This window comes from Bos indicus x Bos taurus, chromosome 28 (assembly GCF_003369695.1).
Source record: "Bos indicus x Bos taurus breed Angus x Brahman F1 hybrid chromosome 28, Bos_hybrid_MaternalHap_v2.0, whole genome shotgun sequence".
Taxonomy (NCBI): Eukaryota; Metazoa; Chordata; class Mammalia; order Artiodactyla; family Bovidae; genus Bos; species Bos indicus x Bos taurus.
The window spans coordinates 41,517,080-41,534,358 of record NC_040103.1 but is presented as its reverse complement, the minus strand read 5'-3'; the positions used below and the strand labels follow the sequence as shown (position 1 = coordinate 41,534,358).

Genomic DNA, 17,279 nt, shown 5'->3' with positions numbered 1-17,279 from the left:
CTGAGGAATAACTCACCCTACAGGAAGAGACAATACGCTGTATCTACCCACAGAGGCTGGATGGTATGAGGGGAAATCGAGGCCTGGGATGGCAATGCTTCTTCTGAGGAATAACTCACCCTACAGGAAGAGACAATACGCTGTATCTACCCACAGAGGCTGGATGGTATGAGGGGAAACCGAGGCCTGGGATGGCAATGCTTCTTCTGAGGAATAACTCACCCTACAGGAAGAGACAATACGCTGTATCTACCCACAGAGGCTGGACGGGCAAAGAACGGTGAGTAGTACTTGAGTCTGTTTTGACCCAAACCCGACAGCATGTGGAAGCACCGGGAGGAAAGGGTGAGGTGCCCGCAGAAGAGCTGTTCTGCTCAGGTGAGGTGCCAGGTAAGTTAACAGTGATTTGTAGCAATATACACAGAAGGTAACCCAAGTGGTCGTCAACATTTTCGTCTGTGTAACCCCTAGATCAGTGGACATGAACTCAGGCAGACTCCGGGAGATAGTGAGGAACATGGAGGCCTGGTGTGTTGCATGGGGCTGCAAAGTCAGAGACAACTTAGCGACTGAACAACCACCCCTCTAAATGAATTCCGAAACACGATGTATCCCTTACATATTTTTAGGCTAACATCTAAAATTTTTCATTATAAATAGGTGCAAAGAATGTATTGATAATAGCTTACTTATTGTACTTTTTAAAACAAAGTTAAAATAACTCAAATCTATTCAGGAGCATCTAAATAAAATACCAATTCAATACCCATTATCACTATTTTAAAAAATAAATGGACAAATCGGAAAATGTTATAGTATTCCTTTTTCTCCTTATGCTATTTCCTTTCCACATTTTCCACAATCATTATGCCCTAATGTAATATATCATGATATAATTCTCTCCCTCAAAAATAAACATATATAAATATAAATTAATCTCTTTACTTCCTGTGATAGGATATCTTTAAGTCTTAAAAAATTATTCTGGCTTGACTTATCATCACAATTATTAGTATAAAATTAATCAAAATTACATGTACATTATAACCTCTACATAAAAAGAAAATTTTATTGGAAAGGTATGAGATGGACAGGACTTAAATAAAACTAGTTTATAAATTCATGGACAATTACTTATTGCTAGAATGAGAAGAGTCTGGCATTTAACTTTATTCCTATTTCTCTCTTTTCCTCTTTTTGGGTGAGTACTACGATTTTTTGATAAACAAAAAGATGGTAATGGAAGGATTTGTTGTACCACTGCCCCATAATTCTTTGAAGACCTTCCAATCGTACGACAAAGATCTATAATAATCCTACTATGAAAAGTTATTTTAAATGAAGCAATTTGGTTGAAAGCAAAAAATGATGAACTACCAAACATGCAAATATATTTGCTATCCCCATGTTCCCCACACTGGTACTAAGATTTTGAATTATAACAGCATTCAGGAACTTGAGGATTTACATTCCAGGCCACTAATCAGGAAACCGTGAGTAGGCTGATTGTGGAGAGGGAGGAACAGAGAAACTGCTTGAGAAGCTCTGGTCTCAGGCAGATACATATGAAGCAACAGGCTCTATGGAAGCTCAGATCTGTGAACCGATTCCCTTAAAACCATCCGTCTGCCCAGCGGTGCTCAGGCACTGTGGTCAGCGTGCACTCAGGGGCATGTGTGATTCAGCTGAAAGCCTGCTCTCAACTACATTTTCAATATGGTAAAAGCTAACATTTATTAAGTCCTTACTATGTGCCAGTTGTGCTAAACTCTGCATATGTGCTGTCTCCTATTGATTCTTACAGGAACTCTTTGGCTAATAAGAAAACAACAGGAGAGTAAAGTTTCTTGCCCACAGTTCCACAGCTAGTTAAGAGGCGGCACTTCCATCTGAACACACTGTCAAGCTTCATAACTAAACTAGACTGACATATTCATTTGGGACAGGCCTGGTTGAGGGGCCTGTGAGGCACTGGTTGTTACTGCCCAGCTCAGTGCTCTAACCATAGAAAGGTCTTTCATCAACATTTTTAAGTGATTAAAAAGTACACTGAAGTGTGGTTGATAAACAGAACCGGAAGAGACAAAAACAAATGAGCATCTCCTGAATCCTGACAGGTAAGGGCAAAGGGTTAATTTTAATGCAACGAAATTTAACTTTGACAACTATGTGACAACCATGTAACAAAATTCATTCCATGCTCATTTAGTTATTTGTGTCAAGAAACCCACAGCACCAATGAAGAATGCAGAGAGATGGCTGAGCAGTTGCATGGGTGAAAGATCCTGGGATTTCAGCTGACAGAAAACTCAGTATCTTATTTAAGAATAAGGTAGGATAAACCTCGACCATGAAATTTTGCTGCATTCAGGAGGAGTTACTAACTCTTTGCTTGTTTTTCCTCGCCAGACCAGAGTCAATTCTGCATATTACACTGAGAAACTGAACAGTGAGTAACTCTAAAGCTGATCCTATATAAGGAGTAGTTGAAGTTATTTTGAACTATTATTTTCATTGGGTGAAAACTGTAGTGTATGAGGAGTGAAGTAGTACAAAAAGATTTCTTCACATAGTAAAGGGCGACCATATTAAAAAGGGATTCAATTTGTTCTCTATGATCCAAAAAAGGACAAAGGAAGAGAGATGTGGAGGAAAAACTTTCTAAGGATAAGGTGAGGTCATTACTACAAAAGGAACAGGTGGGCTTGGGAGGTAACGAGCCCCTTACTGCTAGAGGTGAAGCAAATAGAAAATAGGATGCCGTGTATGTGACTGTCTGCATGTGTGCATTTGTGTGTGAGCCTAAGTTTCTACCAATCCTGAGAGTTTCTCACTGATTTGAATACTGTTCTAAAATAGCTGAGGCTTAAATTTGTTAATAAACAGTTCTCTCTGGAGCAGTTTTCAAAAACAGTGGAAAGATCACCTGGGGCAAAATTATTATACAAGATTTTGAAGACATTAGGCTTATAACCCAAAGCCATCAATATGTTCATAAACTATTACTAATCCTCTGACTCCTTTGCTGGAGGAGTAACTCCACTGAGATCTTACAAGGGCTTAACATTTCTACGTTATCTTGGGGAGTTATAAAGGTTATTACTCGTCATTTTGAACTCTTTCTAGTCCATTTTATAATGTACAAATAAGTGTGACAGCATTATTTTTTTTTTACAGGTTTGACAATTTAAAAACAGATAATTTAAAACTTTTTTAAAAAGTAAAATAATCTGTAATTTCAATTGACACAATCATATAACCTGAAGTAAGAGCTAAGCTTCCTCCAATATATCTGTTCCCAGAACACACAGCAATATGCAGACCAGGCACACTTCTCCTTGAGGAGTCAATGTTTTTCCTGTGGCCCCTCCCTTCTTAATTTCATAGGCCTCAAATTAGATATTACCTTGCACTGAAAATCAGATCCTTCATATTTCATACACCCTGAAGCTAATGTGGTTTCTCCCTGGTCATCTTCTTCTATGATGGCAAAGCAATGCCCATTAGTTCTAAAAGAAAAAAAGCCAAAAAGACAAAAGATCAACTCCAAATCGGAAGGTACTAATTAAATTTCAGTTTGAATGTGACCAGTTAATGATGGCTTTTAGTTTTGAGTAAGAATTACATTCAGAGTGATTTACTGGCAAATCCACATGCATTTTAAGGCAAATAAAAGTTGTCGTATTTGAACTAAAATCTACAGGTCGAATAAAATTCCAGTGTCAGGCAGTAAAGGATTTCTTTTAAACAAGTCCCCCCAAATATGAAATACTATTTAACTTTTCTTTGCTAATCACAGTCATGTGATCACAGAAAAACTATAAAACTTTATAAAGTAGATAATCTTTAATGCTTACAAATATACTTAAAAATAACTTTGTCTCTTTTCATCCATAAGATTTTCTGTATTCCCATACTATACACAGTATTATGAATAAAAAAACCTTCTCGGTGAACCATAAAAATAGATTCAATGACAAAGAAAAGTATATTTGGGAAGATCTGACTAACAAAGATTCTGAGGCACTTTTTATTTAATGTGATAAGGAAAAAAGGAGAACTTCTGAATAGCTGAATTTTCAAGAAATGTATATAAATGTATTTGTATTAAATTAAATGTTACTTAGGTATTAGTATGCCAGATTTTCTCCTAATACATTCAAGCTTTAATGAGTAGAAGAAATATCTAAAAGATTATTTTGTGTTCCTCCTTACTATTCACATCAGTAAGTGTACTGTTACAGTTAAGATTCTCATAGAATTTTTCATTTTCTGAAATGAGAAAATGTTAAGTGTGACAGGATGAAATTCTGTTAAAACTGATCACTAAGTTTTACTCTGGGTTACCCAAGCCTCTAACAAATAGCTCACATGGACCAAGTGGGAACTACAGACAAGAAGTCTGGCAGGAAGTCACTTGGTAATGTAACAGGGAGCACCTCCTAACACAGACCAACCAGTCTGTTACAGTAAAGGCAACCACTATGAGAACAAACAACAAATCTAAGACATGGTGAACGATCATACAATTTCAATATTTTATATGTACACTTTTTCACTATATATCTGTTCACATTCAAAGAGCATAAAAGTATTAGGAAAGTACAAAACAAGTTACTGATTACTATATCTTAGTAACAAGAAGATAACTGATGGAGTCCTTCAGGGTGGTTTTTTTTTTGACTAGTGAGACAATTAATTCTTCATTGTCCCCTAGGAATATGGAACAGAATTAGATGATCATATATAAATATTAAATAGTTAACATAAAATTAAGTAGAAAAATTAAAGTGGTTACATAAAGCAGATTTAGACTGGGGGCTCACTTATAAGAAAATAAAATTATTTAACTATCACAATGTCATTCTTGTAGACCTGTAAAATATTTCAACCAATTTAGAATTACAAGGTTTACGTGAGTTTTCAATAATTCATGTTTCTTTTTAATAATCTCTACGTTATCTACAATGAGCATCAAGAACTTTCCGATAAAAAGGTCACTAAATAAACCTAAAATGACAAATACCAGATTCCTTTTACCTCTTTTAAAAGCTATATTACAATGTTACTCTAAGAAAATAACCATCAATCACTTAATAAATGTTCCTATATAAAGAACAAGAAGCTTTTGGCTCTTTGGAGAGATACCATATAGAGTTAGAGAAAAAAATTTAGACAAAGTAAACGATTCTTAAAATAGCACTAAATGCAACCCTATTCTTATAACTTTAAGAAGCATAAAATACTTACATGCATGTGTTATTAATAGCATCATCTGGGCAGTGTCCTGAGCAGTAGCACTTTAAAAAAGGCAAGGTGTCCTCTGGTGCTAAGGTTACTCCATTTTCTGACTTTTTCGGATCGGAGTCTGATTTCATCCCAGTACCATGGAGCACGCTGTCTAGATTCTGCCCTGTATTCAAATGTGAAAGTGTAAATGAAGCATTTCTGAAAATCTAATTCTTTTATTCCAATTTTTCAGTTAGGAGAAGTTTCTATGCTTTCTTAATTGCATTAATCGTAGTTGTGTGCTTTTAATTAAAAATAAGCTTTATTTATATGATTACGTTTATTAACAGCCTAAAATGCACAGAAAAACTATCTGAGCTCTCATGGGATATACGGAGATGACTACGTCACAATTTTTGCACCAGTGACAGACAAGAGTGGCACAAGGTAGAAAATGGTCGTAACTTGTAAGAAAGGTACAAAGTGGAAAGCAATTTCAGAACAGTGAGATTGTTTCCAATGATTAAAAAATTGACAAATTATGGCTCCTTTTAAAGACACTTTGGTTCAAAACTTGTGACCAGCTTACAAAAAGTAAGCCCTTTATTTGTACGTACCTCTATGCGAAAGTGAAGTTACTAAGCATTTCGCTCTGGGTTTTAATTGCTTAAGTAAGGGAATTGTGAGAGTTTGGGGACTAATCATATTATCTGGTGCCTTTTATTCTCAAGGTCATTGGTTCAAACCCAGACTGTGCTGCCCGAAACTGAAGGTTGCTTGTAGGGCGGTAGTTAGAGCACGGACAGAACTGTGTTCTCGCATTAGAGTATCGTAGCCGCAAATGACACTTACTGGCATATTTGGCACTGATTCTTTCAGACTGAAAGCAGAAGGGAACTCAAGCAACGTTTTAGTAATTCCTCCCTCTGAAAAGTGAAATCAGCTAGGCTACCCCTTGTGGGGGTAGATCTCCAGAGAATAAAATGTAGAGCCAAACAGGTATAAAATATTAAGAGAATTATGTATGTGTCTCATTATAAATGTTAAACGAGTTATTCAAGGCATACTGTGAACTTGACTTAAAAATTTAGCTATTCTGGTGAGAACTACTGAAAAAAGAAAAAATAACGCACACACCCATGAATAACCAGAAAAGAATGTGCTGCTAAATAAACTTTAGTGATTCCATGCCTTAAATTTTAATAATCCTCACTTAATCCTTTAAACCGCTACAAAACATAGACTTCATTTATGTTAACATCAAGAGAAAAAAAAGGGTGTGTGTGGGGTGGGGCGGGGGGAAGAGTTTCAAGAAGGGAAGAGATACGCTGGCATGAAACAGGAAACCTGGAGCCTGGTCTTCGACGCCCCTGCACCACTGACTGAGCTGATTACAGACAACGCATGTCACTTCACCCTCATTTACTCAGTAAGAGCACAGGACCACAACACACCTGAGGCCTCTTAACTGGCTTTAAAACCCTATTACAGTTACAGAAGGAAGCATCAATGCAACTATGGAGACCAAATGGCAAGTAATATGTGCACATAGCTGGTTTTTTTAAAAAATCTAGTGGTACACAGAAAAAGCAGTATAGTATGGCAGAAGTAACACTGAAATAACAGTGAGAAGTCAAAGGTTCAAGTCTTGAATATCTCAACTGATAAGTTACTCTCTCAACTTCAGGCTTTTATCTATAAAAAATGATGATAATAATTTCCAATTAAGAGACTATATATAGATCAAATGAATGCATAATAAAGGGCTTAAATATAAAAGTGAATAAATGAAGATAGTACTAAGAACAAAAAAATTATACCAAAAGATCACCAATACCTGGAAAATTCACTTACATGATGGTTAATACACATAACTTTCTAGAACACTGAATTTAAGAGCTAAAAATACTTTAATTGCAATAATTTGCATCTGGGGTTTATATTATCTCAAATATTTAATTAACAAAACAGCAGCTAATTAGAGGCTACTACGTGCAGGCAAGTTACTGAATGCTGGAAACTGATCTGGTTCTTGAGAAACCTGGAAGAAGGCAAAGATGTATGTGTGTGGAGAGGATAAGCACATAAATACATTCAGAGCGCGATATAATACAAAGGTGCTATGTAAACGAAGGGGCCGGTAACACAGACTCACTCTAGGGGGTCAGGAGCAAAGAAACCCGAGCTACACCTTCAAGTTGCAAAGCTTCACCGCGCATAGGTGCAGGCACCAAGTACAGCCTCTCCGCACCCTCCCCTCCCCGGGTGCAAGTTGCAAAGCTTCACCGCGCACAGGTGCAGGCACTAAGTACAGCCTCTCCGCACCCTCCCCTCCCCGGGTGCAAGTTGCAAAGCTTCACCGCGTACAGGTGCAGGCACCAAGTACAGCCTCTCCGCACCCTCCCCTCCCCGGGTGCTTAAGTATCTCAAAACAAACTCATCTAAAACGGAGTGCTTGACTTTGCTCCTCAAGCCTGGCCCTCCCCGGGCTCAGCCTTCGAAATGTATCTCACTTTTTCTCACTTTGGTCCAACTCCACTGCCATTTCCCAGGTGCATTATGTCACTTCCGAAATACAAGAATCCGACATTGACCTCCCGACCTCTGCGCTTGCCCATCCAGTCCGTCTCCTACAGAGCAGCCAGAGTTACCCTATAAACCTAAATCTGATCTCATCACTCATCTGCTTAAAACGGCTGAATGGCTTCATATACACTCAGAATACAGTTCAACTTCCTTCACCATGCCTACTGACACCCCACAGGATTTGGGCCCTGTGGGCGTCTCCATCGCCAACTCACAGCACTTCCTGTCCGTCACACCCAGACATAAAGACCTGTGTCAGTTCCTACAACATGCCAATTTCTTTCTACCCACAAGTCCTGTGTTTACAAAGCATAAAATTGTAAGTCGGAGGGTGGGCTGAAGCTACAGGTTATATATGTAACACCACTCTAGCAATCTTTAGTAATTGCTAAGAAATAATTCTTGCACATTGGTTTTAGTTCTTTTCATTAAGAGCAAATATTTTAATCTTATTATTTAAAGGCAAATAATAGTTATCAAAGACTAACCTTCTTTGAAAGGAAATGTAATAAATTTTGCTCTTCCTCAGAGAAATATAGTGTTAAGACTTTTCATTTAAATTTGTTAACTAAAACCCAATTTATTTCATCTAATAAAAGCTTATTGGGACTTCCCTGGCAGTCTAGTAGTGAAGATTCCAAGCTTCCACTGCAGGGGAAGCAGGTCTGATCCCTGGTTGGGAGACTAAGGTATCACATGCCACATGGCATGGTCAAAAAAAAAAAAAAAAAAAAAGCTTATTATGTAACAACTTAAGATGGGGAATGAGAATTTTGTATCATACTGTGGAGATTAAAAAAATTTAATACCAAATAGTGATTACCTGGGAGTAAGGTAGCAAATGCTATACTAATGTTACTATTAATTTAACTCATCTTAAAACTATGACAGCTTTGATTGGTACTGATCAACAAGGCATGTAATAACAGAATTAAAATAAAGATGTTTTATTAAATAATGTAATGTTTCACACAAAAACGCAGCTTTTGCAAGAGCACTCTCGTACTCAGGCATGGAATAAGGGTGCTAAGCCCAAGACAAAATACAAAGCAGCTAAGGTTTCACTGTGACATTCATTCTTTAAAATGAAAATGTAAAGGTTCATGCTGTTAATCCTAATTCTTATCAGCAGATATTAACTGTCACTGTGAACAAAACATGAAGAAAAATCTTTAAAGACACAAACTTAAGAGAACAAAGATGTTCAGTACGTTCTACAAAACCATTTTGTCAAACAGCACTTTCTTTAGTTGAAAATACTGTCCTAATTAAACCACAGGAAGAAGCTCATGTGGAAATACCTAGCCCACTCGATCCTAAGAATCATCACAATAACTTCCTGTCTGGGAGTTCTATGCTGTAAATGCACAATGCAGAATTACAATACTGGTCATAAATAAAACTTTGGAGTACTCAATTTTAATATTTGGCACATAGACATAATATGTATCTTTTTAAACTCTTTTAACAACAATGCTTTAAAAAAAAAACTGTTTATTCCTTATTGTAATTTAAAGGAGAGGAATTTTAAAACCAAGTCCTGAGTATCTATTATCCTGTGTGTCAGGCACTAAGTCAGCTACTTTACTTTATATTTTACCTTATTTAATCCTCCTAAAACCTGATGTTGCATATCATAATGCCTATGTTACAGATAACAGAATAGGTTCAAAGAGGCTGAGATTTTATTATAGAGACTTGGAAATGTTTTTGTCATAGTAAAGTTCAAAAATTACTTAGCATGTGTCTATCCTTTGCCTCTATACTTTTAAAAGCTATTGGCATACTGGGCCTAACTGTTCAAAATGGGACATGAGTTGAAAGAGCAGTCCTAATAATGAGTCTTTTTTTTATATACAGAAATAAATGACTAACAAAAGAGATAAGATTGCTTAAATGAATTTACCTTGAACATGAGAAATGACGAACAGATAGGCTCCCAATAACCTGATGTAAATGTATAGCTGAGTCATTGTTCAATTTTAACGTTTCCTGTACAGTGTTACCTTTAAAAACTGGTCTTGTATGGTCACTAATTTAAAAGACTTTTATTCAATCAGATTTTCTTGTAAAAAGTCTCAATCAGGTAACAATGACTCCAACTTCCACTGCTTTCTTCCTGACTCCTAAAAGATAAAAATATTAAAAAGGAAATGAATACAACTGAATTCTAGAAGATTTCTAACAAACTAAGAGAGGAAAACAAATGCCCAAACATATCTTTAAACAATAGAGTACATTTTCAAAGATTAAAGCTATCTTTGTTAAAAGAAAAAAAAAAGGCACTATAATTCAAAAGCTTAAAATAATTTAGTAATAGGTTGCCACTTCTCCTGATCTTAAATTAACCTTAGGTAAAAAAAGATAAGAACACTAATAATCTCAATAGTCTTTTCTGGTTGCTCTAAATAAAACACTTTTAACACCATTAAGAAAATTTCTAAATATATTAAGAATAAAGCAGGAAGAATTGAATTTAAAACACTAAACAATTAATAATCTCTCAGTAGATGTGATAAAACACTTTGAGTCTTCTAATAACTTATTCTATAGATAGAAGAGAAAGTCTATCTAGAAAAACATTTAAATATGCAGTGTGCTTCATCATTAAAGGAAAAATAGAAATATGCCTTAAATAAAATTATTTCCATAAAATATTTCAAATCTGACTTCATTAGGAGAAAACTGAGCTTTTAATACGGATGACATGAAACATAACCTCTCCAATTAAGGTTTGACAATTATAAAATAGTTAAATAGTTAACAGAAAAAAAGGCTAGTGTATATAAAAATGAATATGATTCTATTTCTCCCTCATTCTACTGGTCCAGGCAACTGATTTTACTGTCTTAAACCTGAACTATTCCTAAGTGAAAATGCTTTTATTTGTAAAATAATTACCCTGGCATGAACTCTCCCATAAATAAATCAAGATTTCTATTTTAGCTAATAATTTTTCACTCTAACTAGCTCTCCAAAGGCACTTTGAGAATTGAGGAAATAAGGTTTAGAGTGAGATGTCATTTATATTTTGCATTTTATATATATGATTCTAAAATCTCTGCAATTTCTCACTTCTCTACTATGACGTTAAACTGCTTTTCATTGACACAGTGCTGAGAAAGTAAGATGTAAAGTCTAAAATTATTACAGAATAGCATCTATAATGATGACTTTAACAGTATTTTTAAGAAAACTCACTTCTTCAAATTATGGGATTGTGATTCTAGGGATACCTCTTCCATGATTCAAATTCAAAGGAATTTTCCAGTATATTTCCAACCCTGATCTCTCTCCTTATTCTATATGTCTATTAAATACTCGGCTAGGATTGCATTCCATCTGCCCAAATCAAACTTACTAACTTTTCTTCCCATTCCTCTAGACATGCCTTCTTCTCTTCCTCCTCCATCTGCTATCACAGAGGATGGTGGTGCCATCTCTCCAGTCACCCTTGCCCAAAACCCTGGCATCATTCCTGCCTCTCTTATTAGTAGCTCTCACTCTCTCCTTATACCTTCACACATTTATTAGTTTACTCACTTATTCACCAACCATGTTTTCTGAGTATGTACTACACATTAATGCAAGGGGCTACAAATAAAAATATGACAGATTCTGCTTCAAGGACCTCAGAGTCTTGGCCAGAAAACTGACTGATGTGACTGATTCCATCTTTCCGTGTCACTGCTTCTTCATCAGTTTATTTACTGAATATGTGGTCTTATCTCATTAGAAGTACAGGCAAGGCATTCTGCAGTCAGTGAGACCCTAGGCATCTGTACACGTACAGTCCCTTTCAAAGCAAAGGGATCATGTGTGATTCCTTCCACACAAACATCTGCAACTCTACCACTCTTGGCACAAGTTTAAATCTTGGATCTGCCTTAAAGAAGTAACCTCACCTCTCTGGATGAGTTTCCTCATCTGTAAAACTGGAATTATATTCTGAGAATATTTATTCTGAGAACTAAATGAGGTAATACCTAACATATATTCACCTCTAAGTAGCAGAACTATTATGAATGCTTTGAATATATTAATTTACAGAACCATTACAACCATCTTACAAGATAGGCTTGTTATTTTCAATAATAATTTTACAGATGAGGAAACTAAGGCACGTGGAGTTTAAGGAATTTATCAAAGATGACACAGTTGCTAAGAGGTAGGGCCATCATTCTAATCAACAATATCTAATGTGGGTGTCCATGTGTTAAATGCTACCCTAAGTTGCCGTCCTGGATATTTTATGTACATTACTTAATAAAGTATTTAGAAAAGCCTGCTACAGAGCAGGTGCTTAAAAAAAGTTTCTTCTCAAACATGTTTATGGCATACTTGCAAACCCTGCACAGGGAGTGGTAGGTGCCACCGTGACGATCCCAGCTGTGCTCCTGTGACGATCCCAGCTGCGAGGCATTTTTATACTAAAAACTCTCCCACAACTTATGGAGAACAGCGTTAGCTAAGAGAGGGCTGAGAGTAAACAGCTTCAAGAGCTTCATTGTAATCTAACAAAGAGAGCCCCTAATCTTTAAAAGAAAAATGTTAGGTTTTAGCTGACTACAAGCTCAAAAAGCATCAGTGCTTAAGACCAACTGCTAAGAAAAGATAATCTAATCAAGCGCTGATAGAGGAACACTGCCACAGTCAAAGGAGTAACCATCTCACTTTATTCCACCTGGTCAGGACTCTTAAATACTTTAGAAAATGACAAGAATGCAAAGGACAGAGAAATGACTACCCTTGAGATACAACGGAAAGGACCAGTGACCCTTGCTCACAGAATATCAAAGGAATAAAGTATCAATGCACCTCTGTCAAGGACATGACAGGAATGATGGAAACAAGACTAGACCAATAAATGATTCATCAGATTCCTTCCAACTCTTAAGTCCTGAGTGAGCAGCGTTCTTGCCAATGAATATTAATTTACTTCCCAAACGTTTATTAAGAGCCTATTATATACACGATCCTGTATATAACAGTAATATAGTGACAGAGCAAAACAGATCGAACCTTCATGGAGCTCACAATCAATAAGACAATTAAAACATCAAACAGGACAATACAAATGACACATAATCACAATTTGAGGAAGTGCAAAGAAAGCGCCAGGTCCTAGAGGATAGACAGGTCAAGGGAAGCAATGCTGAAAAGTGACATTTCAGGTGTGATCTGATGAATAAAAGAATTATTTACTCAGGTAAAGCAACAAGGCTGGGGAGAGGGGATTGGAGGCAGCAGAACAGCCTGCACAAAGATTATGAGGCCAAGATGAACAAGGATTCTGAAATGTTGGGAAAGAGGGGTAATATGGTCAATGCTGAGGCTGAAGAGGCAGAAAAGTCAAGGACCAGGTCAGGCAAGACCATGTGTGAATTTGGGATTGAAACGTAAGTGGGATAGGAACGTAGTTATCTGGTTTCTGTGCAAGGGACTGGCGAGAACAAAAGGAGAAGCAAACAGACCACTAAGAAGGTACTGTAGCAGTTCAGGAGAGGGACAGTGGTGGTTAGGATTATGGCAGGAGTGCTACAGTGGATGGATTCAAGACACACTTCACAAACAGATCCAGTAGGCCTTGGTAATGGATTAGACACGGGGGTAAGGGAGAGTGAGGAGTCAAAAAAAAAAAAATCCCTACGTTTCTGGCACGAGCAATTACTGAAATGGGGACAAACGGACTTTGAAAGGAGTGGAAGAAGAGATCAATGGTTCAACTTTAGACATTTGAAATTACTCAAAGGGAATGTCTAATGGGCATCTGGTTCTGAAACTTAAAGGAAACTTCTGAGACTGAAGATATAAATCTGTTGTGTCAACAACATAGAGATATTTAAAGCTATGGTCCTATATGAGACAGCCTTCTAAGAATGGAAAGAGAAAACAGTGCCAGAACACCAATGTTCATTCAAAAACTGTATTAATAAAAGCATTAACATCACATATATTTATTTGGCATTCACCAATAAAATAAATTCATGATCCAGGCTCTGTCATGTACAGTATTAATGTAGTGTGTATTACCACAGCTGGGATATAAACTACTATTCGTAAGTGTTATTTTTCAGTTAAAAAAACCCCACCAATCTAGCAAAAGATAACTACGGTGATCCACAAATGCTCTGACACTGTCTTCAAAAGATGAAGCCTAATTCCCTCTCTTGAATTCCCAGTGGGCTTAAAGACTCATTTCTAACAAACTAAAATAAAATGGAAACAACAGATTTTGTCTTCTGAAACTAGATCATAAAAGGCATTTCAGATTCCTCCCTACTCACTATTGAAATACTCTGAGGGAAGAAGCTAGCTGCCATGTAGTAAGGACACCCACACAGCCTTATGGAGAGGTCCCTGTGGAAAAGAACTGGGGCCTCCTGCCAACAATTACGGAGAAGGCAATGGCACCCCACTCCAGTACTCTTGCCTGGAAAATCCCATGAACGGAGAAGCCTGGTGGGCTGCAGTCCGTGGGGTCGAGAAGAGTCGGACTCACTTTCACTTTTCACTTTCATGCACTGGAGAAGGAAATGGCAACCCACTCCAGTATTCTTGCCTAGAGAATCCCAGGGATGGGGGAGCCTGGTGGGCTGCCATCTATGGGGTCGCACAGAGTCGGACACGACTGAATCGACTTAGCACACAAGCAAGCAAGCCAACAACTATGTGAGTGAGCCACCTTGGCGGTGGATCGGTCAGTGCCAGGGAAGCTTTCCAGTAACTGCAGCTTCACAGATATCTTAACTACAATTTATGAGACCTTAAACTAGAGCCATCCAACTAAGCCTTTGGTAGACTCCTAATGGTTAGAAAATGTATGAAATGATGATAAATGCTGGATGTTTTAAGCTGCTAAGATTTTTGGTAATTTGCTGGGCAGCAGTAGATAACATCCATTGCTATAATACAGTCATTCTGAGAAATTTGTTGAAATAATAAAAGCCTGATCACTCTAAGTTATTACGCAGTCAACCAAAAGGCACACGTCTGAAAAGCGTAGTTGAGTCAGAGTATAACAATAAAAGCATAACATAAATAGGGGGTTCCCTCACAGGCCAGCGGTCAGGGCTCTGTGCTTTACCTGCCAAGGGCCTGGGTTGGGTCCCGGTCAGGGAACTAAGATCCCACAAGCCTCATGGTGCAACCAAAAAAGAAAAAAAGAAAAAAAAAGGTATAACATAAACAGTCACAACGCCCAAAGAACTAACTGGATAACATTCTAACATCTTTCTTTCAAAGGAGTAATCAAAAATATGTTCTTTATATTTAAATGACCTCAGCAAGTAAGGTTTATTTTTTGTGGGGGAAAAAACTGTCCCTAGTTCCACACTATACACTGTTACATCTGCCTTTTTAAACTATGGAGTCCATAAAGATAACATTAGTTTTGTGTTCTATATAAAGGCACTTATTTCACATAATATCCTGGCAAACTGAAGAAAGTAAATTCTGATGTCTGTCTATTGGTTTCAAAAATCAGCTCCACTATTTATTTGCTATGTAATTTGGGGGAAGTTATTCAAGCTATCTAGGTCTCAGTTTCCTCAGCCAAAAAATGGGAACAGTATTACTAACCCAAATGAGTTAGTGCCTTGGATCCAAGGATTAAGCATTCAGTAAATACATGTCAGCTGTTACTGTTGTAATTAATAATAAAAATACGGATGACTTTCCCTTTATTTGTCCCAGCATATTTGACTCACTGGAAAAGACTCTGATGCTGGGAGGGATTGGGGGCAGGAGGAGAAGGGGACGACAGAGGATGAGATGGCTGGATGGCATCACTGACTCGATGGACGTGAGTCTGAGTGAACTCCGGGAGTTGGTGTTGGACAGAGAGGCCTGGCGTGCTGCGATTCATGAGGTCGCAAAGAGTCGGACACGACTGAGCGACTGATCTGATCTGATCTAACTTTTTCTATAATCATAATATAACAAAAATAGTAAACTTATTTTGCAACCATTCCTGAAACTGAGTATTTTATAATCCTAATACCTGAAAATATAAGTATTTTTAAATTCCTAGAATAGTTCATTGGAATTTTTATTTTAAAATTAAAAATATCTGATCATACAATGTTAAGAATATAAGGAAATGACATTTAAAATGCCACATGATCAAAATTTTTAAATGATGCTAGTGTTTAAAAGCTATTATTAGTTAGTCCAAATAGGAATCTAAATAGATTTACTTTCCTTTCCTGTATACATAGATTGGTGGCTTCTTCTTCAGGAAAATAAGACTATGACAACATTACTCAATAAAATATAAATTATTCTTAAATAAAAAAAATTAAAGCTTCGCAAATAGCAAGAAAGCTAAACCAATAGTTCTATCAGGATTAAAAAAAAAACAAAACAAAACAGGAAAAGGCCAAAGTCAGCTGAAAAAACAGACTAAAGTCATTCTTTCCGCTTCCCGTTAAGCCCTCCACCCTTAATTTTTACTTTCTAGTAGTGAGGTTTGGGAATTTTCAACAAGCTGGCCAACTGCCAACTCCATAAAGTAGTAAGGAGAAAACTCTCCCTTCCAGGGGTCCCTCCCCCTGGGCAGCTCCAGGCGCCTGGTCTGACAAGCTTTCTGAGAAGGACTAGACTCACTGCAGACTTTCTGGCTCCACAGCCATTGTTTGCATGGCTGCTTTGCTCCTGATCCAGAGCTTGGATTAGCATAAGAATATTGTCTTTTCCCTTAACAAGCAACTCATCCATCTTTTCCCGTTTCCAACTTCCACCCCATCAATCCCTAAACTAATAAATATATATACAAATGGAGCAACACTACTCAGGTTATTTTTATATTAGTGTAAAAAACAGTCACTCATATTTAAACACAAAACCTTAACAAAATAACATGCTTAAATAAAGTTCTGTGAGTTATCTGTGGTAATACACAGGCATCTCATCAAAAAGCCTGCCTTAGCGTCCATGCTGTGAAAACTTGTGATGGGTAAGACATTCATATGAGGTCTTTTGGGAAGTCTGAAAAAGAAGCAAAGAGAACCAATCACAAAGCTAACTTCTGACCTACAGTAGGATTAGGGGAGTCCCACTTTATAAACACATTTCTAATTGTTGTGTCTCCATCCACCCTGAGGTCACCAATTTTATCAACACCCCTGAAACTACCTTCTCACTATACCTTCCCTTTTCCCAATGTTCAATTATTTATTCAAAATAAATTTAACATATTTAAACCTTTGTTTTTCTGCTTAACTACCCTCTCTTCATTCAAAATCTTTTACTTTCCTTCTGTGCCAAGAAACTGTTCTCCCCAACACAAGTAAAATTCTTCCCGGAACAGAGATGCAAGACAAACTAGTGTGGCATTATCATAGTTGATGTGCTTAGAGGATGTGTATCCCTCACTAACCTCAGACATGCAGACGACACCACCCTTATGGCAGAAAGTGAAGAGGAACTAAAAAGCCTCTTGATGAGAGTGAAAGTGGAGAGTG

The 17,279-nt window shown here is 37.1% G+C and overlaps 1 protein-coding gene across 1 annotated transcript in view; it reads right to left on the bottom strand.

Moving 5' to 3' along the window:
- BMPR1A (bone morphogenetic protein receptor type 1A) overlaps nt 1–17,279 on the bottom strand; it is a 141,846-nt gene that overhangs the window by 22,797 nt on the left and 101,770 nt on the right. The window contains exons 3-5 of the mRNA XM_027530928.1: nt 9,722–9,941; nt 5,251–5,413; nt 3,407–3,509 (exon numbers count right to left, since the gene is read on the bottom strand). Coding sequence (XP_027386729.1) covers nt 3,407–3,509; nt 5,251–5,413; nt 9,722–9,788 — 333 coding nt within the window. The 5' untranslated portion in view covers nt 9,789–9,941. The remainder of the gene's footprint in view (nt 1–3,406; nt 3,510–5,250; nt 5,414–9,721; nt 9,942–17,279) is intronic.